The sequence below is a fragment of the Callorhinus ursinus genome, unplaced genomic scaffold (assembly GCF_003265705.2).
Source record: "Callorhinus ursinus isolate GAN/ISIS: 27379988/994484 unplaced genomic scaffold, GSC_fseal_2.0 scaffold15, whole genome shotgun sequence".
NCBI lineage: Eukaryota > Metazoa > Chordata > Mammalia > Carnivora > Otariidae > Callorhinus > Callorhinus ursinus.
Genome location: NW_027397077.1, coordinates 5,902,934 through 5,928,885, shown reverse-complemented (window position 1 = coordinate 5,928,885; position 25,952 = coordinate 5,902,934). Strand labels below are relative to the sequence as shown.

Sequence of the window (25,952 nt, the reverse complement as noted above, 5' to 3'; positions counted from 1 at the left end):
AACAATAGTGAGTGTTTTGTGTCACTCTCAGGTCATTAATAGTGATGCTCTCAGCTAGGAATGCCTGGGACACTCACCTACTTCTAGCAAGCCCCCACAGACAGTTCTCCAGAGCCGTGTTGTGGCTGGACCAGCCCTGTGGTTCTTATTATGACTGCAAGATTTACCTCAGCAACAACCATGAGGGAACTTTGAAAAAACGGGTTTATTACTCACAGATCCTGGAGGGTACGTGGCACATCCAGAGCCACACAGTGAGGTCACAGGGTGGGGTGGGGGACCTGGAATTCTGTCTTTATTGGGGATGAGGGTGGGGTGTCCAGGGTTTGGTGTCCAACGCCAATAAAGGTTCACTCTTTATTGGCGAATTTAAAACGTAAGAGCAGGAATTAGGGTCTGGGAAGAGAAAAGTGGGGTCACTCCAGCAGTCAGTTTTCTACATTTCCCAGGGCTTTCTAAAAGGGAAACTTTATAGGTGGGAGCAGCCTGGGTCTTTATCTAGTTGTGTAGCTGGCAATATGTTTATTCAAGATGGGTGTCTTTGAAATGGTTGCCTCAATAATCAAAAGCTTAATGTCATTCACTTACATTACAATCAAAAAACCTTATTGTCAGATACGTACACTACAGTGAGTTGGTTCATGAACATAATATATCTATATTTTTTAAATTTTTCTATATATTTTAATTTTTCTCTGTAATATTTTATAATTTTCAGGTATTTGCACTTTTTTATACTTTTTATATACTTTTATTTATACTTTTCTATATATTTTAATTTTTCCCTTAACATTTTATACTTTTCAGGTCTTACACATCTGTTAAGTTTATACCTGGATATTTCATATTTTTAACATTAAGTGGTTTTCCTTTTTTCAATTTTTAATTATTTATTGCTAGTGTATAAAAATACAGTTGAATTTTGCACATTGATCCTGTGGTATTTACAACCTTGCTAACCTCGCTGATTTTAGTAGCTTTTTTGTAGCTTCCTTGGGATTTTCTATGTAGATGATTATTTTATCTATGAACAAAGACAGTTTTACTTCTGTATACCTTCTTTTTAATTTTTAATTAATTTGTCTTATCGCATTGGATGTATCCTCCAGTACAATATTGAATAGAAACGCTGAAAACAGACATCTATGTCTTGTTATTGGTCTTGTTATTGATCTTAGGAGGAAAGCATTTAGTTGTTCACCATTAAGTATAATGTAAATTGTAAACTTCTTTATAAATGCCCTTAATCAGGTTAGGGAAGGTCCGTCTCTTCTAGTTTTCTCAGTTTTTATCATGAAAAGATGTTGAATTTTGTCAGATGTTTTTATTGAGGTGCTCATATGGGTTTTCTTTTCTAGTTAACAAGTATGAATTACATTGCTTGACTTTTTTTTTAACATTGATTGAATTTTGAACATTAAACCAAGCTTGATCCTGGAGTGAGTCCTACTTGGTCGTGATATATTATCCTTTTTATTTATTACTGGATTTGCGAAAATTTTGCTAAGTTTTTTTTTTTAATTTGAAGATCTTATTGGCTTTATTAAGTAATTCGTGAATTAGGCAGCATCCCATCTAGCATGTAGTGGGTAACTCCCTTATTAAGGATTTTGGTGTTTGTTCATGAAGGATATTGGTCTGTAGTTTTCTCTTCTTGTGATGTCTTTGTCTGGTTTTGGTATCAGCAACACCTCCAGACGATTTTAATGTTTGCTAAAGTTTGAAAAACACTGCTGTAGACTGTTCCAAGACTTGGTAATGCCCTTGCATTAAGAATACTTGGTGGAAATGTTTGAGAAGCACTTTCAAAGATTTTTGAGAGGCAAGATGTCACTGTGAGAATTGTATTCTTTTTTTTTTTTAAGATTTTATTTATTTATTTGACAGAGAGAGAGACAGTGAGAGAGGGAACACAAGCAGGGGGAGCGAGAGAGGGAGAAGCAGCCTCCCCGCGGAGCAGGGAGCCCTATGTGGGGCTCAATCCCAGGACCTTGGGACCATGACCTGAGCCGAAGGCAGACGCTTAACGACTGAGCCACCCAGGCGCCCCTGTGAGAATTGTATTCTCGAACCATAGTTCTGGCATCAGTGAAAAATGAATTGGCTTCAGCCTCATTGAGTAATTAGGAAGTGCAAATTAAAAACCACAGTGAGGGCGCCTGGGCGGTTCAGTTGGTTAGGCGACTGCCTTCAGCTCAGGTTGTGATCCTGGAGTCCGGGGATCTAGTCCCACATCAGGCTCACTGCTCAGTGGGGAGTCTGCTTCTCTCCTCTGACCCTACCCCCTCTCGTGCTCTCTCTCTCTCTCTCATTCTCTCTCTCTCTCAAATTAAAATAAAAAAATAAAAACCACAGTGAGAACTATTTTCATACCTATTGGCTTGGCAAAAAGTAGGAATCTGACAATTGCAAGATGTAGTAGGAAGTTTTATTTACTGTTAATAGAATAACCCCTTTTGAGAGAAATTTGCCCTTATCCTGTAAAGCTGAATTTATTCTATAATCCAAAAACTTATTTCTAGATATTTTCAGAGAAGCCCCCTTATACCTCAGAAGCTGTTCCACCCTCATGAGCTCCTTCCTAGTCACAAGCCCTCCTTCCTCCCTATCCAGACTTTTACGGTAGTCATGTATTTGCTTTCCTTTGTAGTGATTGCCACTGAGGTATACATCCTAAACAGTATGGCCACATCCTGCTACTTTCTTAAATTTCTAAATTGGAATTAGAAAGTATTCTTTTATTTGCATCTTTGTTTGCTCAGCATTCACCCGCATTGTTGTGTACAGCTGTAGTTTGGTTTTCATTGCTATACAATATTCCAGTGTGTGAATAAATTATTTGCCTCCCCACTGCTGATGGACATTTGGGGTGTTCCTAGTTTTTAGCTGTTATGAACAAGGCTTCAGTGATTACGTTGATTTGATTTTGAAATGTTAAAGCAGACTTTTGTTGCTGAGATAGACCAACTTGGTCATTGTGTAGTATCCTTTTCATATGTTGATGAATCTAGTTTGTTAATATTTTGTTTAAGATTTTATGGCTATATTCCCAAGTGAGACTGATCTATAATTTTCCTTTCTTACAGCAGCCTTGTCAAATTTTGATATCAGGATGTTAGATTCATAATGTAAGCTGGGATTCTATTCTCTTCCTATTATCTGAGGAGTTTGTGTTTGTGTAAGACTAGTAGAATTCCTTGGGGTGGCTCAGTCCCTTAAGCGTCTGCCTTCAACTCAGGTCATGATCCCAGGGTCTTGGGATCGAGCCCCACTTCAGGCTCCCTGCTCAGCGGGGAGTCTGCTTCTCCCTCTCCCTCTGCCTGCCGCGCCCCCTGCTTGTGCGCATGCGTGCTCTCTCTGTGTCAGATAGAATCTTAAAAAAAAAAAAAAGACTAGAATTCCTTCGATACCTTATGGAACTTACCAGTGTTTCTTTTGTGGGAAGATTTTTGACTATAGATTAAATCATTTTAATTGTTAAGCTATTTAAGTTTTCTATTTCATCTTTGTCTAAAATTCAGTGTTTTTGGCATAAAGTTGGTCATAATGTTCCTGTAACACCTTTTATTTTTTTATATTTTTATTTAAATTTTACGTAGTTAATATACATTGCAATATTGGTTTCTGGAGTAGCATTCAGTGATTCATCACTTAAATACAACACCCAGTGCTCATCACAACAGGTGCCCTCCTTTTAACTTCCCCCATCTAGCCCATCCGCCCCCACCTCTCTCCGTCAATCCTCAGTTTGTTCTCTATCATTAACAGTGTCTTATGGTTCCTCTGTCCTCTCTCCTTTCCCCCCACCCTTCCCAATATGTTCATCTGTTTTCTTTCTTAAATTCCACATGAAATCATATGGTATTTGTATTCCTCTAACTTATTTCGCTTAGCATAATACACTTTAGCTCTATCCACGTTGTTGCAAATGGCAAGATTTCATTCTTTTTTGATGGCTGAGTAATATTCCATTGTGTGTGTGTGTGTGTGTGTGTGTGTGTGTACCACATCTTTATCTATTTTTATCAGTTGAACATTTGGGCGCTCTCTCTATAGTTTGTTTATTGTTGATAATGCTGCTATAAACATCGGGGTGCATGTACCCCTTTGAATCTGTATTTTTGTATCCTTTGGGTAAATACCTAGTAGTGTAATTGCTGGGTCATAGGGTAGTTCTATTTCTAACTTTTTGAGGAACCTCCAAACTGTCCTCCAGAGTGGCTGTACCAGCTTGCATTCCCACCACAGTGCAAGAAGGTTCCCCTTTCTCCGCATCCTCGCCAACACCTGCTGTTTCTTGTGTTGTTAATTTTAGCCATTCTAATAGGCTTGAGGTAGTATCTCATCATAGTTTTGATTTGCATTTCCCTGATGATGAGTGATGTTGAGCATCTTTTCATGTGTCTCTTAGCCATCTGGATGTCTTCTTTGGAAAAGTGTCTATTCATGTTGTCTGCCCATTTCTTTTTTTTTTTTTTTAAGATTTTTTATTTATTTGACAGAGAGAGATAGTGGGAGCAGGAACACAAGCAGGGGGAGTGGCAGGCAGAGGGAGAAGCAGACTCCCCGCTGAGCAGGGAGCCCGACGCCGGGCTCGATCCCAGGACCCTGGGATCATGACCTGAGCCGAAGGCAGATGCTTAATGACTGAGCCACCCAGGCGCCCCTGTCTGCCCATTTCTTAACGGGATTATTTGTTTTTGGGTGTTGAGTTTGGTAAGTTCTTTAGAGATTTTGGATACTAACCCTTTATCTGATATGTTTTTTGCAAATACCTTCTCCCATTCTGTAGGCTGCCTTTTAGTTTTGTTGATTGTTTCCCCTATAACACCTTTTAAATATATACAAAACCTAGAATGATGTTCCTGTCTTCATTCCTGATGTTGTTTTGTGCCTTCTCCTTTTTTTTTTTTTTTTTTTTGCTCAAGCTTGCGAGGGGCTTATCAATTCCTTCAGTCTTTTTGAAGAACCAACTCGCACCTTTTATTAATCCTATTGAACGTTTTCTGTTTCATTACTTTCTGTCTTTATCTTACTTCCTTTCTTCTATTTTGTTTTTGCTATATCCCCCTCCCCCATTCTCTTGAGTTGGTTGCTTAGCAGTTTAAAACTAGAAGCTTCCCAGCATCTGTGAAGATCAGTGATGATCATCAGCATTTAGAGATTGCTGCCTTAAGTCCCTCTTGACAGTTGTGCTGGGACTGCTGGGACTCTTTAGCACCAGCATACCGCTAGCCTCTTCCTGCAACCCAGTTGTTCTTTACATGTGGTTGTGCCTAAAGGTGGGTGCCTTGCTTAATGCAGGTGTGCAGTTGGCGCCCAGATACAGAAGAAAGAACAGAAGCCACTGCCTGTTGCACGGGATGGTGGGATGCTAGTGTGCATCTCAGCCTGTCTCTGGGTGTTCTCTAGACCATATGTGCTGTCAGGGGAGCCCCTGGCGAGCTGCCCCCTTCAGAGTTTCTCTTGTTACGTCCTTACAAATTTTTAAAAAGATTTTATTTATTTATTAGTGAGAGAGAGAGCACGAGAGCAGGGTGAGAGCAGAGGGAGAAGCAGACTTTTACCTAGGGAAGCCTCATTATTCCACGTGGTCTTGGTAATATTCCTTCCCATCTCCTCTCAGTCTGGAATCCACCAGTTATTCCCTTTGCCTCCTATGGCAAAGTTATTTATCTTTTGAGCTTCTGAGGAAATTCATCTGTAAAATGGAATAGCAGTAGTACCGATTTTATTGACTTCTTAGGTGCTCGTATGAAGCAATGTACATGCAGCGCTCACCAGAGTGCCTGCTGGGAGGGAGCACACAGCATTGGTAGCAGATTCTGCTCTATTTGAGCACCCCTGTTGATTTAACTTACTCTTTTTTTTTTCAAAGACTTTATTTATTTGACAGAGAGACACAGTCAGAGAGGGAACACAAGCAGGGGCAGTGGGAGAGGGAGAAGCAGGCTTCCTGCTGAGCAGGGAGCCCGACATGGGGCTCGATGCCAGGACCCTGGGATCATGACCTGAGCCGAAGGCAGACGCTTAACGACTGGGCCACCCAGGTGCCCCTCATCAAACTCATTCTTTTCATCCTGTAGACATGACTGAGTCTCTCTTGTCCTCAAAATACACTCAGATTCCTCCACTCACTGTTTTTACCCCAGCAACTAGCTTCTCATTCGTTTCACAGGCAAGCATATGCAAAGTGCCATCTCACAATGTGGACTAGCAGAAGCCAGACACAAAAGTCAATGTGTGATTCCATTTACATGAAGTTAAGGAACAGCCTTCCTTTCCTTAACAGAAGTTAAGGAAAACTGCAAGGACAGAAGTCAGACACAGTTACCTAATAGGTGAAGTAGTGGTGGTTTTGACTGAGAAACACTCCGTAGGGTGGAGGCCAGAAAGATTTTCTGTTTTGATCGAGGGGGTGGTCACACAGCTACATACACGTATAAAAGTTCATCAGGCTGCAGCCTTGAAAAATGAGCACATCTATCTAGATTTTATTTTATTTATTTATTTTTTATTTATTTGAGAGAGAGAATGAGATAGAGAGAGCATGAGAGGGGGAGGGTCAGAGGGAGAAGCAGACGGAGCAGGGAGCCCGATGTGGGACTCGATCCCGGGACTCCAGGATCATGACCTGAGCCGAAGGCAGTCGCTTAACCAACTGAGCCACTCAGGCTCCCCAAAAATGAGCACATCTATCTAAACAAAAAGAGCTCGGGCACCACCCTTCACCACCTGTCCCTTTTGTGGCTCAGTGCTGTCACTCACCACCCTCGTCTTGGTCACCGAATGTTTCCACACATTTGAATCATTATTACTCTTGACCTCCCGACAGAACTGAACACAGGTAATCACATCTTCCCTTATGAAACTCCCTTCTTGGACCTAGAAACCACTCTTCATCCTGGTGACTCTGCGTCTGGCTCCCCCTTAGTTTCTTTCAGCAACTCGTGTCAGGGAGCTCTTTGTGTAATTCTAGAATTTCATGCTGATTTGGCTCTGCTGGGTACAGGGTACTTATCCCACACAGCACCGCAGAAACCCGCAGACACCTCTTTATAACGCTGTGGCTTCTACTCACATGGAGCAGTGATTATTACATAGTGAACTGGGACTAGACTGACTCAGGAATGGCAGCCTCAGTTGTAAGGTGGACATTTGGAGTTCTGTGCGGTAGTCGGAGGACATTGAAGTCTTACACAAATTCAGAAGTGTAGATTCTTCTGAAGACATAAGACCCACGTGGAGGGGCGCCTGGGTGGCTCAGTTGGTTTAGCGACTGCCTTCGGCTCAGGTCATGATCCTGGAGTCCTGGGATCAAGTCCCACATCGGGCTCCCTGCTTAGCAGGGAGTCTGCTTCTCCCTCTGACCCTCCCCCCTCTTGTACTCTCTCTCTCTTCATTCTCTCTCTCTCAAATAAATAAAATCTTTAAAAAAAAAAAAAAAGACCCACGTGGAATGTGGACAGATGATTAGTATTTAATTATCCAGTGTAGATGGTCGTTGCTCCAGATGTTAAGAGAAAGGTGTCAGAGACTGAAATGGGCCTGTGAAAGCCTTTTCTCCCAGCCTTTGCTCAGATCTCACCCTCTGATGAAACTCTGCTATCTATATACTGTAGCCATCTCCTCCCCCAGCACTCCAGATCCCACATTGCCTGCTCTGCTTTCTTCCCCTAGTACTTAATTGCCTTCCAATGTAACAGTATCATTTGCTGATTCACTATGTTGATTGTTTACAGTTTGTTTGCCCTATCAGACTGTGATTTCCACAAGAGTAGGGATATTTGTTTTGTCCACAGATACATCTCACATGCCTAAAACAGTGCCTTGGCACATAGTAAGTACTTAATTACTTGTTGAAATACCTGAATGACCGGTTCAGCCAAGTGGTTTAAAATCCAAGCAAGTGAAAGAAAAGCCTGAGGCTCATAAGGGTGACATCAACCAGCATCAAAGTACCTCCTTCACCAAGGCAGGGCTTTCTCCAGATCCACCCTGTCCTCTGGAGGGCTGCATTTGGTGGTCCAGATTATCCCTGGGCCCCAGGCCCAGGGGCAGCCAGGAGTCACCTTAATACTGTCTGTAGCAGTCTTGTCTCTTGGTCCCCCGCCCCCCCCTCCCTCCCCTGGTCACAGGTTTCAATAGCAGACTAACCTGAGCAATAGTGATGCTATGTGCAGCCTGGGCATATTCATGGGGAGAAATATGAATATTCCATGTCGGGAAGTGAGAGATGTGCGTCAGTCATAGTTGGACTGACATTCCCGGTGACCAGGATCCTCTTGTTTTGTACTAAATTTGTTAGCCACTGGTTAATTTGTAGAGTTGGAAAATAAATACAAATCAGGGCAATGACGGGCGCCTGGGTGGCTCAGTCGTTAAGCGTCTGCCTTTGGCTCGGGTCATGGTCCCAGGGTCCTGGGATCAAGTCCCACATCGGGCTCCCTGCTCAGCGGGAAGCCTGCTTCTCCCTCTCCCACTCCTCCTGCTTGTGTTCCTGCTCTCGCTATGTCTCTCTCTGTCAAATAAATAAATAAAATCTTTAAAAAAAAAAATCAGGCAATGAGAAAATTATGTATTTCTGTGTCCCTCGCCAATACATATGTATAGCTCTGACAACCTTCTCTCCCTTTCTAGGGTGAAAAGGCTGATAGCTTTTACATTATAGAGTCCGGAGAGGTGAGCATCCTGATCAGAAGCAAGGTGAGTCTGTGTGTGATGGTGCAATTTATGCCAGGTGCATGCACAGAAAGTAGCTGCTTGCTTTAAATAATGTGAAGTGTGTCTAGTATAACAAAACCATCATTGTTCTATGAGGTATGTGACTGGCAAAGACCCATGTTTAAGTACCTCCAGTGGTAGGGATTTAGTATATTTCTCCTTGTTCCTATTGCCTTTGCCTCTGTGACATAATTAATGATATGAGAAATATTGGCCTATAAGTCAATAAGAAAAAGATAAACCCCGTAGTAGAAAATGGGGGAATTACATGATAAAGGCATACACGTGGGTGTTGAATATGAAAAAAGCTTCCTTTCTAGAGCACTGGGGGGGAGGTCTTTAGGACCAGCATTACTGTGCCATTTCGTGGATAGGGAGGCCTAGAAAACTGATGACCAGTAAGTGGGAGGAATGATTCTCATCATAAATCCATTGTCACCAGATTTCCCTATTCCAATTTTTTTAAGAATGTAGAATTTGTTAAAATAGTTAAATATAATTCTAACCTAATATGAAACCTTTTACAGACTATCTTTAGTAAAAGTTAAATATGGAGAAAGAAAAACATGATTACTGCCTCTATTAAAAATAGATCTGCTGTTTCACATGAAACAGTAGGTTGAAACGTCTATGTTCTTTTATTGTTTTTGGACTAGTTTTACTGTTTTTGGACTAGTGATACATGTTTGTTTTTCAAATACTCATTGACACTTCTTGATCACAGCATAATGTTGGGTATGTGGGACCAGCAGCACTGTGGCCCTGGGGGTTGGGGGAGCTTGTCAGGAATGCAGTCTTGGACTCTGCCCCAGACCTACTGAATCAGAATCTGAATTGTAACAAATCCCCAGGGGGCTGGTGTTCATATGACAGTGTGTTAACTGCTACTCTAAAGAAGGGACTACTTGGGCACAAACGCATCTGCAGACCCAGAGAATGCTACAGAAATTGGAAGGAGAGTGTTGGCTCTGATGGAGCAGATCAACTTCAGAGCAAACAGGTTGGGGCAGAAGTGTGGAAGGAAGATTATCTGCCTATAACCTAAAGTGGCTCTTAGAGATTGAGACTAATTCTTACTAATAAATTCTAAATAATTTTTTTACTGAAATTATTGCTTAGCTTAGTAGATGGATTTGTAAAAAAAAAAAGGAAACTCTAGATATTAAATGTGATATGCTACATTATTTTCCATAATTTGATAAGCACAAATTAAAACCTGCTTGATTTCTTTTTTTTTCTTTTAAGATTTTATTTATTTGAGAGAGAGAGACAGCACAAGCAGAGGGGAGAGGGAGAGGGAGAAGCAGACTCCCCACTGAGCAGGGAGCCCGATGCAGGGCTCCTTACCAGGACCGCAGGATCATGACCTGAGCTGAAGGCAGACGCATAACTGGCTGAGCCACCCAGGCTCCCCCCTGCTTGATATCTTAATACAGAGTTAAAGCACTAAATATCCAGGTTGAACATTATAAAAAATTTTTTTTAGTCACTTAGCTCTTCTAAAAAAAAAAAAATGCGTGTGGTGGAGGGGTGGGGAACCACTAACTTACAGAGCAGGCAGTACCTAAAAAGAAAACTTGTTACTGTAAAGTATTGTCCGAGAAAGGCATGGTCTCAAATAAAAAAGAAGTGACCCGGGATTGTGACTTTACCTAAGAGAAACATTGACATCATTTAGCAGGACTTAACAAAAGATCTTGTCTTTTCCCTTGCACCTTAGAAGTCAGCATCTACCAAAAGGACAGCATTCATATATATATATATAATATATGTAAATGTATAATGTATAAAAATATATACGTAAAAATATATATTATATTAATATGTATTAATATATAATTGACACTATAATATGATCATATATATTGACATATATAATGTATGTTATAATAATTATTTTTTTTCCTTTGGAAGATACATATAAATCTTCCAAAGAAAATGGTCTGCTCCCTACCTCTTGATATTTAGCCATTACCTGAAAGGTGTTGGGTCTTGGATGAAGGCCCAGGTAAAAGCCAACTCCTCTAATTAAACCATACCACTGAGGGCACCTGGGTGGCTCAGTCGTTAAGCGTCTGCCTTTGGCTCAGGTCATGGTCCCAGGGTCCTGGGATCGAGTCCCACATCGGGCTCCCTGCTCAGCAGGAAGCCTGCTTCTCCCTCTCCCACTCCCCCTGCTTGTGTTCCCTCTCTCACTGTGTCTCTCTCTGTCAAATAAATAAATAAAATCTTTAAAAAATAAAAATAAAAAAAATAAACCAGACCACTGAGATGAATTAGCCCCTGCAGTTGACATGGTACAGTTAGTGTCTCCGCAAAGTGAATTTCTCAGTAATTGTATTTTAAGTGTCCTGAGAAGGGAATGCAAGTGTGTGTAACTGGATGTGCTCAGCTGTGATTCTGGAATCAGCCTAGGTCATGTTTTCCACTTGCTCTAGACTAAAGCAAACAAGGATGGTGGGAACCAGGAGGTCGAGATTGCCCGTTGCCATAAGGGGCAGTACTTTGGAGAGCTTGCACTGGTCACCAACAAACCCAGAGCTGCTTCAGCTTATGCAGTGGGAGATGTCAAATGCTTAGGTAAGAAAAATAAATTCTTATGCACAAATACTTTTTTTTTCTAACACGCAGTATTTTTTTTTTCCCCATCAGTAAGCCTTGACTCATTTCACCAGTTCTCACATACATCTAGGCTTGACTAACTAGAAATGGGTGAATGTACCCTTTGAGCAGACATTTCTGAGCACTGAGTGAGGGCAGCCTGTGAGAAGAGCAGTCACAGAGGCAGGTGTCCAGGGCTCTGCTGGGACCGAGTGAGTAGGTGCTGTTGGGCTCTGCAAAGTTGCCAACAGATGACACAGTCTGGCTGTGCTCACATAGAAACATCCGTCCTTTTTCCAAGCACTCAGCATCCCCCAGTCTGATTCCCTGAGGTGAACAGGTATATGTGAGAAAAGGTTTGCATCAGGGAAATGACTTTGAATTATTGGTGTAGAGAATTCATTCTCTCGCGCCTCTTTTTAACAATGCAGTTATGGACGTACAAGCATTTGAGAGGCTTCTGGGGCCCTGCATGGACATCATGAAGAGGAACATCTCACACTACGAGGAACAGCTTGTGAAGATGTTTGGCTCCAGCATGGATCTGATTGACCCCGGGCAGTAGGCAGAAGCCCAGAGCCTTCTCAGTGTGACACCAAAACCTCCCAGTCAGCCACAGAACACACACAGAAGACAGACACAACAGACCCGTTCCTGCTGTTGCTGCCGCCGCCAGCTGCTATCGCTGTGGCCATGGGCATGTAGGACACTTGAAAGTCAGCACTACAAGATGGGCCAAGGTTCAGCCCACACCTCCTCCACTTTGCTTCTGAAAGCCCATTATTAGACCACTCGTAATGATTATTCCAACCCAGTTGTCACATCTTTGGTTCACAATGGCATGTCTCTCCAACAGTTTAAGTGCCTGATACAAAGTCCACAGCATAATCATCTTCCTTTCCTCTCTGGCTGCTACTATTGCTGTTGGAAGTCACCACAGGTCTGCACAGAGCTGTGTTCAACTGTAGACACCCGCCCCTGACCTTTCTCAAGGGAGGAATTGTCATAGCCCTTGATCTTCTCGTTTGTCCTTTGAGAAAGTCCGCATTTGTTCACACTGGTAGCCTTCGGTTTTACAGTAGAAGATGCGGCAGGGAGGCTGGAGGTCTGCGGGCCTGGGGCACCCATGACAGCTATCTCCAAATTCACAGCGATGCTGGGGGCAGGGCCCTGCCCCAGGCCCAGCAGCTCAGCACCCCAGAGCACACTGATTGGCCATGAAGACCCGTGTTAGAGCAGAGAATTTGCGATCAGCACATTCTTCAGGTAGCGGAGAGCCAGGGAAGGTTTTCTGGGTTGGGGGTTTTGGTTGGTTTTGTTTTGTTTCAGTAGATTCTGTTTTGTTTTATTTACTCTCTGTGCGGTTTGCATGAATGAATTGTTGTCCATTTCTAAGGAGCCAGGGTCTGGATGTGCCATGACTTTATCTGACCCAAATGCTTCCCTGGGCAACTCCTGCCATCTTATTTCCAGTTGCCCTACCAGCTGATAATGGCAGTGTGCCAGCAAGAGGTTGTACTACAACAAAGAGAGCCCTTTCCTTCTCCAGTGTTGTTACATAGCTTTGCTGTTGAACTATCAATTTTTAAACTCTTTAAAGAAGAAGCAGCTATTTTTTTGAAATTAAAAAAATTTTTATTTCTGTATTTGGGGAATTCCCGTTGGACCTGGTCATATATATCAGTGTGTCAGCTGACTCAGGCATTCATCCTGAAGATCAACTCTTTGTTTTTAAAAATCCATGAAATTACTGCAAAGACCTTTCTAATTAAGGTGTTGGGATATTGGGGGTTCCAATTATTAACCCCAGAGGAAAGTAAATTAGCTTGTATTTTAAAACTTTTTAACCTTTTAATTATATCAAGTAGAATTGTGATGAATTATCCTAATTAACTAGATATAGTTAAGGATAAATTTTTTTTTTGAGAATGACTTAGATGCTATAAGAGATCCTAAGAGCAGTGTGAACTTTGCATAGAGATAAATTTGAATATTGTAGCCAAGGTTATATTAAATCAAGAGGCCCTTTCCAATATGATTTACTTTTTAAACTTGTGTAACTCAATAAATCCCTAAGAGATTGCATGCTGGGGCTTGAGTCATTCCTGTTGTAGGATAATGATAGAGCCCACATGGTCACTTCCATTGTCCATAGAAGCGGGGCTCTCTGCTTTTGCCATGGACAGCGTGGTGGAGGGATTTCCAGAGTGGTGACCCACCACAACCTTGGTCAAATCTCCCTTTTTCTTGTGTTCCGTGAAGTGAAAGCAGAAGGACTCTTTTCAGACCGCCCTAGCTAGGTAGCCTGCGTTGCAGCTCCCAGAATTATGAAAGGTTGTAACTAATACCCCAAAACAGGCAGCTAGCTATGGGAAAGCCCATGTGGTTTTTTTCCCCACGATTTTCCAAGGTTCTTTTCTAGGGTGTTGCTTTATTATCAAATAAATTAAGAAAGCAGATCTTGCACTTTAGCAGACAAGAATCACACCTGTTTCTTCCAAAAGTAGGTACAGTGAGCTTTAGGAGTGTCAGAGAGGTCTAGCCCCCTCTATTCAAGGACTCTTTAAACACTGAGCAGATGCCCCCTTTGCACTCCCATGCCAGCATTAGTCAGGACTGGCTGGGAGCTTAGTGCCAGAGTCACTCCTGCAGGCTGCTAGGCATGGGCTTCTCATCCTGCCTTCTTGCACATCCCAATTCAGTCTTCCCCCTTCACAGAAGCCTCTTTGGTACCCCCAACTCACTGATGGTTGCTGTTTTACAGAGTAGAATTCATCCAGGTTTAAGTCCTCCTCTAACTACAGACTGACATATGGATCACGAGTATAGATCCTCACTGCATACAGCACCCCTTGGGGGTCTGGCTTGAGGAAGGAAGACTTTAAAGGGACCAGTGTGAGTGAACTAGTGCCAGGAGTCTGACAGGGTTCCAGTTCTCTTTGCAGCATGGGGAATCAGAGGTGGCAGACCAAGCTCAACTGAGGGCTCTGGTGTCCACATTATGCCAGGCAAGCCCTGCACTGTTGGTTGAGCCTCAAGGGGAGGAGTGTGTTGGGAAGAGATCCCTTTTATATTCTTCTCTTTCATGGGTTAGAGCTTCACGCCCTCTTTCCTGGCTTTGCTATTGATTTGGGATGATGGAAAATATTCCTGAGAGCCTTGAGGCCCAGCCTACAATATTATCCTTTCTTCTAGCCCCAGTTTATCACACCCACTCTCTTGTTTTGGTTGTAGTCTCTGAAGGAAGTGTTCATGTGTGCTGTCCTCTTAGTTGATAGTCTTACATATAATTGCTGTAGATTCGCAGGAGTCAGGGTGCATCTTTTCTTTGAGCAGTTTAATGAGTGAATTCAGCAGCAAAGTGGCAAGAAATGGTTCTCCGACCAGGAGAGGTCATGTTCATCCTCTTAATGCCCAGATTCTCTGCTCACAATGGTAATCAGTGAGAGGTGCCACTGGTGCCCAGCGGCACCCTGGGCACACAGCATTTCCATGTCAAGTCGCAGTGTAGAAACAGTCTTCTCTCATTTAGAAAAAGTGAAAGAGCATTTTTGCACAGAGAAAAAGGAAAAAGACCCATGAATGTCATCTTTTGTTTTCAGTTGGCAAATGTTGGAATTTTTGTTCTTGACATACACTTGTAAACCAGTCTTGCCAAGATACAAGTTGTTTTGGTTTTTCACTACAATTACCTCTTGTTACTCCTGTCTTGACTGCTGACGTTCCTCAATGATTCTAATGTCTATTTTATGGGAAGCAGCCTTCCCCTGTGGGTTTCCTTTTACACACTGCAGGGCTATCTTTATACTTAAAAAAAAGAGAGAGAGAAAGAAAGGAGAAAACTGTCACTAACCTCATGGGGTATTTGCAGAAAACCATTTAGCCCACCTTGAGCAAAAGGTAGATTTCCTCATTGTTTTCTTAAGCTCATTGTAATAAAAGAAACCTAATTCAGCATTATTGTGCTACCTCAAAGGTAAAATGTTTTACGGTCTTTTTTTGGTCCTGAGTTCTACACATAGTGTTCGAAATGTCTTTCAATTGGAGTTGTTTTTAAATCATTGGGGAGAATCTTATTTTAACCGTTTTACACTTGTATTTTAATGTCAGAAGAATAAGTGATTAGAAAGTGATCAATTATTGCTCTGTAGTATTGAACATATAATTAAATCATTGTTTGCCGTAAACAAGATTGGGTTTTTTAAAAGGAAACTCTAGGGCTCGGCTTTGCTTTTGGTTAATAAAGGCTGACAAATCATGTCTGACCTTCTGGTGCGGCCCTGTGTTGTTTGTCCTCTCATTTTAGGGTTCCTGGCCATCATAGTACTCATCTGGCAGATATATTGTTGGGACTGGGATGTGAGCTCTTGAAAATTAGACACGAGGCCTGGGTATATGTATTAGCGTTCTCCAGTAAGAACCAGTAAGGAGTGTGTGTGTGTGTGTGTGTGTGTGTGTGTGTGTGTGTGTGTGTGTGTGTGCAGAGATTTATTATAAGGAATCGGCTTATGCAATTATGGAGGCAGGCAGGTCTCATGATCTGCAGGATGGGTTGGCAAACTGTAGACCAAGGAAAGCTGATGATTTCATTCCAGTCTGAGTCTGGAATGGTTCTTATGGTTCTCAACCCTTAAGAGCTGATAGAGTAGTTCCTTTTAGAACGTTAGCAGGCTGAAAACCCGGGAAGAGCCAATGCCCCAGTTTGGAGGCAGTCAGGCAGGAAAATTCTCTTACTTGAGAAAGAGTCCTTTTGTTATATTTGGGCCTTCAACTGATTAGATGAGGCCCACACACAATGGGAGAAGGCAGTGTGCTTTATTCAGTCTACTGATTTAAATGTTGATCTCATCCCAGAACACCCTTACAGAAACTCCCAGAACAATGATTGACCAAATATCAGCACCCCATGGCCCAGTCAAGTTGACACATGAAATTAACTATCATGGGGGCACTCAGTCGAGTAAGCCTCTGACTCTTGATCTCAGCTCAGGTCTTGATCTCAGGGTCATGAGACTGGGCATGGAGTCTACTTAAAAATAAAAAAATTTGGGCTTCCTCAACACGGCAGCGCTGTTGTCAGTGGAGGTGGAGTTCAGAGGTGATGTGGAGCTCCTTTTCGACGGCGTAAAGAAACATCAGGTCCCCTTACCTGGACAGGAGGAGCCCTGGAACTTCTGGAACCTCCTTGTCAGATCAAGAAGAATTTGCTTTAAGAGCGGCGAGAGTTGTTCATCCAGGGAGACAGCGTGCGCCCAGGAATTCTGGTGCTGGTTAATGATGCAGACTGGGAACTGCTGGGCAAGCTGGACTACCAGCTGCAGGACCAGGACAGCATCCTCTTCATATCCACGCTGCATGGTGGCCGAGGGCCCCGCTCAGCCCGGGTTCCCTTGGGGTGGGGAGAAGAGCACAATCAGACATCCCCTGGGGCCCTCCTTCCAGGTCTCCCTGTCCCCTTTGGCCGCTTTCTTCCCTGCTCTGTCACCCAACCTCCCTCCAGGCAGGGAAAAGAGGCCAGGTGCTAAAAATGAGACTTTCTCAGGCACGTGAGTGGGGATGGGCAGGCTCAGCCCTGCCTCTCTCCCCAGCAGCTGAAGTAGGGGAAGGTGCCTCTCTGGTTTGTCACAACAGGAGCGGGCTCCCTGGCCAGGTGACCCAGCTGCCTTCCACTCCTTGTGTCTCAGTGTAAACACCGAGTGACCACTGACGAGGCAGTCCAGCTCCCGGGCTGTAGTGTCTTCGTGGAGAAGATGAACGGACCGGAATAGCTGATAGGAGGCCCCTCCCTTCTCCAAGATGGGAGGAGTCTCTGCCTCAGTTTCCCCATCTAGACAGCAGAGGGCTCTGGCTGTCCCCCACTGATATCATTATGAAACCCCAGCTGGGGTCCCCTATTCAGTGCTGACTCCCCCCTCCCAGCAGCTGCTTTTCCAACCACACCCCTCCTCCTGCCCCCCCATCCCCAGCCCTTGACCCTGGCTGGCCTTCCCCCCCACAGGCCACCAGATGGGCTCCTAAGACCCTCCCCAGCAAAAGGCTGCCTGCAGCTCATTCTGGAGAGAGAGAAAGAGGAGCAGGCAGAAACTTGGACTAGCACATAGAGGCCTGGGGGGTCAGAGTGCCTCAGTTTCCTCCTCCACAGCAACTGAATGTTTATAAGTATCTGAAAGCAGGCGTGATCCTTGATGGCACAAATGTAGACTTTATCTCCCTTCCTACCTCCTGCTGCCTCCCGGGGGCAGGCAGCAATTGGTAAGCAGGATGGTTTGCCCCTCCTCCCTTCATCCCTTCTGGAAGTCTTGGGGCCTCAATGCCTACAACAGCTGGCCTTGGGCAAATAAAAGATGTTGTTTACTAAAAAAATAAAAATAAATAAAAATAAAAAAATTAAGGGGCGCCTGGGTGATTCAGTTGGTTAAGCAGTATGACTCTTGATTTTGGCTCAGTTCATGATCTCAGGGTCATGAGACCACGTCCCAACCAGTATGGAGTCTGCCTAGGATTCTCTCTCTCTCCCTCTCCCTCTGCCTCACCCCCAACACTCACATGCTCTCTCTCTAAAATAAATAAAATCTTTAAAAACAAAGTAAACAAAAATTTTTTTAAATTTTAAATGTTTTTAAAAAATTAACTATCACAGCATGGTATTTGAGTTGTCGGGGATGCTGTGGAAGGGCATCAGGTATATCCTTGCCGGGGAAGATAAACTGATCAATGAAGCCCAGCAGACAACATCTCCTGTCTGACAATATTACTTCTACCATTTCCTTCTCGGTAACATCGATAAGGAGAACAAGGAATGATCCTGTGATAACCCAGTAGACCTACAATTTCTTTCCAAGTAACCAAAAGAAGCTGTTCAACAAAATCATGTTCCAGTTTGATCTTGCCTTGACCTGGCAGTACAAAAGGGTCAGATAGTGGGTAAGCATTTGAGACAGCCCACGGAGCTCAAGAAACTGGTAGCTGAGCTGTCTCAAAGCCAAACTGGCCTTGTTTCAAGGCTTTAAAAATTAAATATGTCTTGGCTTCTGTGGTTTTAGTGGTGGTATTGCTATGAACAGTTAAGAAGGGCCAGGACAACAATAACAGCATATTGTCCACAGTCTCAGCCCTGAAGAGTGCATGTGACATGAGGACTTTGCTTTCTTATATGTTCTGTACTTATCACAGGCACCTGAATATATCCTCAGCAATCTTAGTGCATCCATTTTATAACATCAGAATTAAAACAGTTTACTGTGATTAAGGAATCTGTGTTTGTTTCACAAGGCCTCATGTTAAGTATGAATTTTGCTTCCTTTACCCATACCCATCCTCTCTATGGACAAATGCCCCATCACAGATGATGGCACAGATGGCACTGTTACCTGATTATTTGGGGATATGCAGATAAAATGCAACATGTTGACCAGGAACTTACTGAATAATAACTTGTGAATTTACATGAGTATTACCCAAGTTCTGAATTAGAATGTCAGAAATTAAGTCTTAACTTATTCATTCATTGAGCAAATTTTTTTTAAGGATTTTATTTATTTGAAAGAGCGAGAGAGCAAGCACGAATAGGGGGAGGGAGGGGCAGAGGGAGAAGAAGTCTCTCCTCTGAGCAGGAAGCCCAACGCGGGGCTCGATCCTGGGACTACAGAATCATGACCTGAGCCGAAGGCAGATGCTTAACCGACTAAGCCACCCAGGCGCCCCTCATTGAACAAATTTTGATGACCTGCTGTGGACATTCCTGACACTGTGTTTTTTTGTTTTGTTTTAAAGATTTTATTTATTTGAGATAGAGAGTGAGAGAGAGCAGGAGCAGGGGGGCAGAGGGAGAGGGAGAAGGAGAAGCAGGCTCCCCCCTGAGCAGGGAGCCCGATGTGGGGCTCGATCCCAGGATCCTGGGATCATGACCTGAGCCACCCAGGCACCCCATGATACTGTTTAAACCCCAGGAATTATCAAGAGTGATACTGAGGTCCACCTGGGCATTCTGGACCTTTCTTCCATTGATGATAGAGCTTATCCTCCATGTTTCTGGACTCACATAGACAGCAGCCCTGGTCTCCTATTTCAAGGATGATCATGCTCCTGATGCCTTACTGTTGCCCTTGGTCATGCTGCCCTTCTTCAGAGCTGCCACTGCCTCTTCATAAAGTGAGTGGTTTGGACACACAGCATGCACTGTCCCTCCCTGCTCTAGCCTACATAGCACAATTCTGGTTACACAAGCGTCTGAGGCACTATAAAGGGAGAAAGACCAGATTTGAGGTTTGAAGGATACTCCCTCCAGGTAGGGACGTCTCAGAAATTGTCACCTTCACCCTAGTCATCCTAAACATCATGATGAAACTTGGCCAGAGATGGGTTTTGGGTCTAGTTTGCATTTTGTGATGCCATGGGCTCAAAATCAAACTTTTCTGAAAGTTTGTCTCTTCTGTGTGGCATTTCTACCCCTTCCTCTTTGACTTTTCCCAACCAAAATTCTTGATCCTGTGAGCACTACTTTCCCTTCTATAAAACCAGTTAACTGGGGGCGCCTGGGTGGCTCAGTTGTTAAATGTCTGCCTTCGGTTCAGGTCATGATCCCAGGGTCCTGGGATCGAGGCCCGCATCGGGCTCCCTGCTCGGCGGGAAGTCTGCTTCTCCCTCTCCCACTCCCCCTGCTTGTGTTCCCTCTCTCTGTGTCTCCCTCTGTCAAATAAATAAATAAATAAATAAAAAACAGTTAACTTGGGGCGCCTGGGTGGCTCAGTTGGTTAAGCGACTGCCTTCGGCTCAGGTCATGATCCTGGAGTCCCGGGATCGAGTCCCACGTCGGGCTCCCTGCTCAGCGGGGAGTCTGCTTCTCCCTCTGACCCTCTTCCCTCTCGTGCTCTCTATCTCTCATTCTCTCTCTCTCAAATAAATAAATAAAATCTTTAAAAAAAAACCAGTTAACTGGCTTGTCTTTTTTTTAAAGATTTCATTTATGTATTTGTGAGACAGCACAAGCTGGGGAGGGGCAGAGAGAGAGGGAGAAGCAGGCTCCTGGCTGAGCAGGAAGCCTGACGTGGAGCTCGAACCCAGGACCCTGGGACCATGACCTGAGCTGAAGGCAGATGCCTAATCGACTGAGCTACCCAGGCACCCCAAATGGCTTGTCTTTAAGTACATAAAGTCAAGCAGCGCCCAGCCCATTTGTAGACTGCAGGGCAGGAGGCTGGCCAGGCTGGAATGTGAAACCAAAGGAGCTAACCCAGACACCAGGAAAGCCAGCAGGATCTGACCCCACCAATCAGTCCATCCTGACGGGCAGAAGGATGGGCATTGGGCGGTCAGCTCTTGGGGAACACAGTTGAAATAGTACCAGCCAAATCTCTGTGGCCTTCTTGGCCATCGGCCCACCATTCCCTCCCTCTGCAGAATTGCACTGAGCCAAGGGTCACAAGTCACTGTGTATGCTGCTGGACGCCAGGATCCAGCAATCTCCTTCCTGGCCAGGTCCTCCAGCCCCCAGAATGAGGAGGCAGGGGTATACAGTTGGTTTTTTCTTAGTAAACTGGTAAAAAGGAAGAGCTAAAGTCTAGACCCACCAGATAAGCAAACCAGCACTTTCCAGCATAACATCCAAGCATAAACTGGACATTTTTTCTTTTTTCCCCTTATTTATTTATTTATTTTTAAAAAGATTTTATTTACTCAAGAAAGAGCAGAGCGAGAGAGAGAGAGAGAGAGAGAGCACAAGCGGGGTGGAGGAGGAGCAGAGGGAGGGGGAGAAGCAGACTCCCCACTGAGCAGAGAGCCCAACCTGGGGCTCGATCCCAGGACGCTGGTATCATGACCTGAGCCGAAGGCAGACCCTTAACCGACTAAGCCACCCAGGCGCCCCCAAACTGGACATTTTCATTCTGAAAAAGAAAGGCCTAGGTATGCAGGGACACCTGCAGCACACTCTCCCATGCCCGTCACAAGCCCAGCCTGGGCAGCTGGAGGATTGGGGGACCTGAAGCTGATCTGCAGGACAGTCAGGGCAGAGGCCTTTGGGGCAGATGTGCATCAATTCCCGACAACTTGGAATAGCACACGAGCCACGATGGACTCCTGGTGTCCCGTCCTAGACCCGCGTGGCCAGGATGAGAAATGAGGCTGCATACAGGCTTATAGGACCCCCAGGAGAGGGGCAGCCTTGGCGGCTCTGGAAGGCAGACTGCTTTCAAACCAAGACAGAGCTGGGGCACAGAAAGCATGGGACCCCCCAGACCCCCACGTCAGGACACTGCCCCTACCTCAGAACTCAAGATGGTTCTCCCCTTACGCTCACTTTAAGCTGGTCATCCCTGGCTCACAGCAAAAGCAGGCCCCACTCTGTGACAGAGAACTGGCCTCACAACTGAAAACCTATGTGAGTTATTCTCATACCCGGTAAACGGATAGAGCTAGTTTTATGTCCCAGGAGGGCTAGCTTTGCACCTGGGAACTGGTCCAGGGCCAGGTTTACAAAGTGAGGCAAAGGTACACGAAGCGTGCCAGAATGGGGCTCACTGAGACCAGGCAGGCTTCCAGCACAATGGGAATTTCTCAGTGTCCTTCTGGGCTCTTCGCGGCCTGTACGCGGTGGGGACAGGGTGTGCGTCCAGGACGATGTGCTGGGAGCCGCCTCCACCCTGGCCCTGTGGGATCCTTTTCTTGGTGATTTTCCTGCCTTTGTTCCGTAACAACAACAACAACAAAATCAGGAATGATTTGCAACCAGCCCCTCCGCATGTGGCCCACTTCCCAGGGCTATGGATTCAGGGGACGGTCTTGGGTGGTGGGGGACCTGGGTCCTGCCCTGTCCTGGTGGGAACATCGTGTTCTGGACTGGGAACTGCCCATCAACCCTTGGGAGTCGTGGGCCCGAGGGGGTGGAGTGGAGCAAGAAAGGCCAGCTTGATTTAAGAAACAGGCAGGGAAGGGGTTTTTGATGGATCACTAAGCCCAGGACAGCTCTGCCCATGCACCCCCTCCCGAACCTACCCCTGGCCCCGGCCCTGGCAGAGAAGAGCTCTTCCTTCCTCAGTCCCAGGCCAGGGCTGTGTGGGAGGAACGCAGGGATCCCCAACTGGGATCTTCAGCACAGAAAGGCCGCCTCCACCTCCTGGTCCAACTCTCACTCCCTCCACTTTTGGACAACCTCTTCACCCTGGCTGATGCCTGCCTGGGGCCTGGCTACTTACATCTCTGAGGCAAGGTCTCTGCTCAGCACCTCCTGCCCCCCTTCATCTGCAGGCCCCTTGCAATGCTTGCTGCCTGGCCCTTGGCCGATCCTCTAACCTTTTCTGCCTCAGCCCCCCTCAGCGATGGCCTCACCTCATTAAAACAGAAACGTGGGCCAAAAGCCCCGGGCTCCTCCTCTGCTCCCCATGTGCCCCTGCAATTCTTGCCCCACTGTTCTCCTTTCATGGCAAAAGCCTTGAGACTTCCCTGCAGTTGCCTCCTCGCCTCCCGTTCTGGCCACATAGCTCACCCCTGCGGTGGTGAGTCCCCATGTCACGGATCAGTCCCCATGGTGGACTCCCTTCTGCTGCTTCAAGGACCACCTTCTCAGGAACATCTAGTTCTCTGGGTTTTCTTCGCAGCTCTGTTGCCACTTTAACCCAGACTACAGTTAAATGTTGGAGTGTCCCAGGGCTCCACTCCACTCCCCACCCTGGGAAATTTGTCAGAAGCATGGCTTTGGGTGTTCTCTCCATGCTGCTCCCTGCAGATTTACACCTCCATCCGGGACACTGAGCTGGGCCGAGGGTCCGGTGGTCTGGGCTGGGATCCCTCTCCCATCTCTTCGCTCCACCCACTCGGAACCTTCTGCGAAGTTTGCTTTGCTTTTGTTTTGTTTTGTTTTGTTTTGTTTTTAAAAAGTTTTTTTTCAAAGTGTGGAATATAACGAATACAGAAAGATGCACAAAACAAAAACATTCTGCTCAATGACTTCTCATGGGCCAAACACTCACAAAACACAGCCCAGGTGAAGGGCACTGTTGGCGCCCTACAGTGCCTCTGTGTTTCTGCAGCCAGTCCTCCCTCCCCGTCCTGAGTTCTAAGGTTCTAAGGTAAGTTTCTTGATCGTCACCACCTAAACATGCCTCTCCGAAAAACCACTTTCTTGGGGCACCTGGCTGGCTCAGTTGGTGGAGCCTGTGACTCTTGATCTGAAGGTTAGGAGTTCAAGCCCCACACTGGGTGTAGAGCTGACTTAAAAACAGCAACACAACCACAAATAAATAGATAGGTAACCACTTTCTTCATACAGTGATATAACCACCTGTAATTAAATGCATAAGGGAGAATCATCCTAACTGCTGGGTTTTAGCACAATCTTTATCTTTTCCTCTTTTGTTTACCCCTGCCTCTCCCTTCTATCACCATCGCTCTCTGGAAAATCATCGTTACAAGATACGTATTCCCTGGGGCACCTGGGTGGCTCATTCCATTAAGTGTCTGACTCTTGGTTTGGCTCAGGTCATAATCTCAGGGTCTTGGGATCAATCCCTGGGTAAGGCTCGGCACTCAGTTTGGGATTCTCTCCTTCTCCCTCTGCCTCTCTGCCCCTCCCCCTGCTCGTGCTCTCTCTCTAAAATAAATAAAATCTTTAAAAAAAGATACATGTTCCTATGTTTCTCCTTGCTTACATAATTGTTATATATATATTATATCCCATATATCTATATCTATATCTATATCTATATATATCTCATCCCTAACCCCTGTGTCGTTCAAGGTGTATATATATATATATATATATATATATATCCCTGACTCATTCAATATATATAACCCCTCTGCGGCTATATATGTGTGTATATATATATATATATATATATATATATATATATATATATATTTAGTGTGTGTGTGTATATATAATATAATATATCCCTTGAATGACACAGGGGTTAAGGATGTGAACCCTCGGCACAGTCGAAAATCCATGTATAACTTTTGACTCCTCAAACACGTAATAGCTTGCTGTTGATTGGAAGCCTTACCAATAATATAAACAGTCGATTAACCTGTTTTGTATGTTGTATGTATTATATACTGTATTCTTACAATAAGCTAGAGAGGAAAGAAAATCATAAGGAAGAGAAAATCCATACACAGTACTATACTGTATTTATGGGGAAATATGCAAATAAGTGTAGTTCAAACCCGTGTTGTAGGAGGTATCCAATGTACACTTACACAGTGGTTTGTCTTTGTTATACACATGAGATCATTTTGTACACACTTTTCTGCATCTTTCTCACTCGTGTCAACTTGTTGCAGGCCCTCCAATTCAGGTGGTGGTATTCCAGTTCCTCCTTTTCGATGGTGACATAAAACCTGTCCTCAATTTTTTTGATCCTCCTCGCACAAAAGGTGGAGTCTAATTTCCCTCTCCTTGAACATACATCCCAGCCTCAGTGACTTTGCTTCTAATGACTAGAATGAGGCAGGAATGACGCTGCGACTTCGGAGTCTGGGTTGGAAAGGTAATACAGCTTCCAACCTGCCTTCCTCTCTCTTGGGACAATCATCCTTGGAACCTCGCCACCATGTTGTGAGGAAGCCCAGGGCACATGGAGGCCAATGTGTGTGTTCCTGCCTCAGCTGACAGCCAGCATTAAACACCCGTCAAGTGAGAGATCTTCCGGTGATCGCAGCCCCAGCTTTCAAGCTGCCCAGATTGATGCAGCAAAGAATCTTGATGCAGCCCCCAAATCTTGCTCAAATGGCACATTTGTGAGCAAAATAAATGTTACTGTTTTAAGCCACTAAATTGAGGTAATTTTTTTACACAGCATTAATAGCCAGAACAGTGTGGACGTACCAGAATGTCTCTAACCTGGGCCTTGTGGATGGGCCAATCACTTTGCAACTGTTTTTTCTCACTGTACGTGATGTAGGAATAAATATCCCTGACCATATAGCTCACATCCAGTGCTCTTATTTCTATAAGTGAGAATCCAAAGTTTGGGACTATAGGGTCCAAAAGTATATGCATTTTTATTCTACTGGAGTTTGCCAAATTGCTTTCCAAAAAAAAAAAACTGTAACCAGTCTTACCTTTGTCAATAATGTTTTGTTTTAATGTTTAATGTTTGCCTTACATCCTGGAAAGCAAGATTTGGTGCGGCTCTTTTTAACATTTGCTGGTCTACTAAATATAAAGTGACAGCTCATTTCTCTTTTAAAAAAAAATTAATAGTTTTTTTAAAAAAAGAGTGGTTTTAGGTTCACAGCAAAATTGAGTGGAAAGTATAGAGAGTTCCCATATATCCCCTCCCTGCCCCAACACGCAGCCTCCCTCACCATCCCATATCAGTGTGGTATGTTTGTTATAATCAATGAACCAATGTTGACCCATTATAAACCAAAGTCCAGATTTTACCCAGAGTTCATTCTTTTTGTTGTACGTTCTATGGGTTTTGACAAATGTATAATGACATATATCCACCATTAGAGTATTATATAGAACAGTTTCACTACCCTAAAAAATCCTCTGTGTTCCACCTGTTCATCTCTCCCTCTTCCTCAAATGCCTGGCAACCACTCATCTTTTTACTCTCTCCACAGTTTTGCCACTGTTACATTTTCACTCTGATTTGCATTCCTTGCCTTCTGATATACTT

General features: G+C 44.5%; 1 protein-coding gene and 1 pseudogene across 2 annotated transcripts in view; both read left to right on the top strand.

Moving 5' to 3' along the window:
* The window catches only part of PRKAR2A (protein kinase cAMP-dependent type II regulatory subunit alpha), a 108,056-nt gene extending 92,466 nt beyond the window's left edge, over positions 1–15,590 (top strand). For both annotated transcript variants that reach the window (XM_073901163.1, XM_025885082.2), the window contains 3 exons: positions 8,641–8,706; positions 11,163–11,304; positions 11,757–15,590. In XM_073901163.1, the coding sequence (XP_073757264.1) occupies positions 8,641–8,706; positions 11,163–11,304; positions 11,757–11,890 (342 nt within the window). In that variant the 3' untranslated portion in view covers positions 11,891–15,590. The remainder of the gene's footprint in view (positions 1–8,640; positions 8,707–11,162; positions 11,305–11,756) is intronic.
* Positions 15,591–16,371: 781 nt separating this feature from the next.
* On the top strand, positions 16,372–20,044 carry LOC112834151 (ubiquitin-related modifier 1-like; annotated as a pseudogene).
* Positions 20,045–25,952: the final 5,908 nt, after the last annotated feature.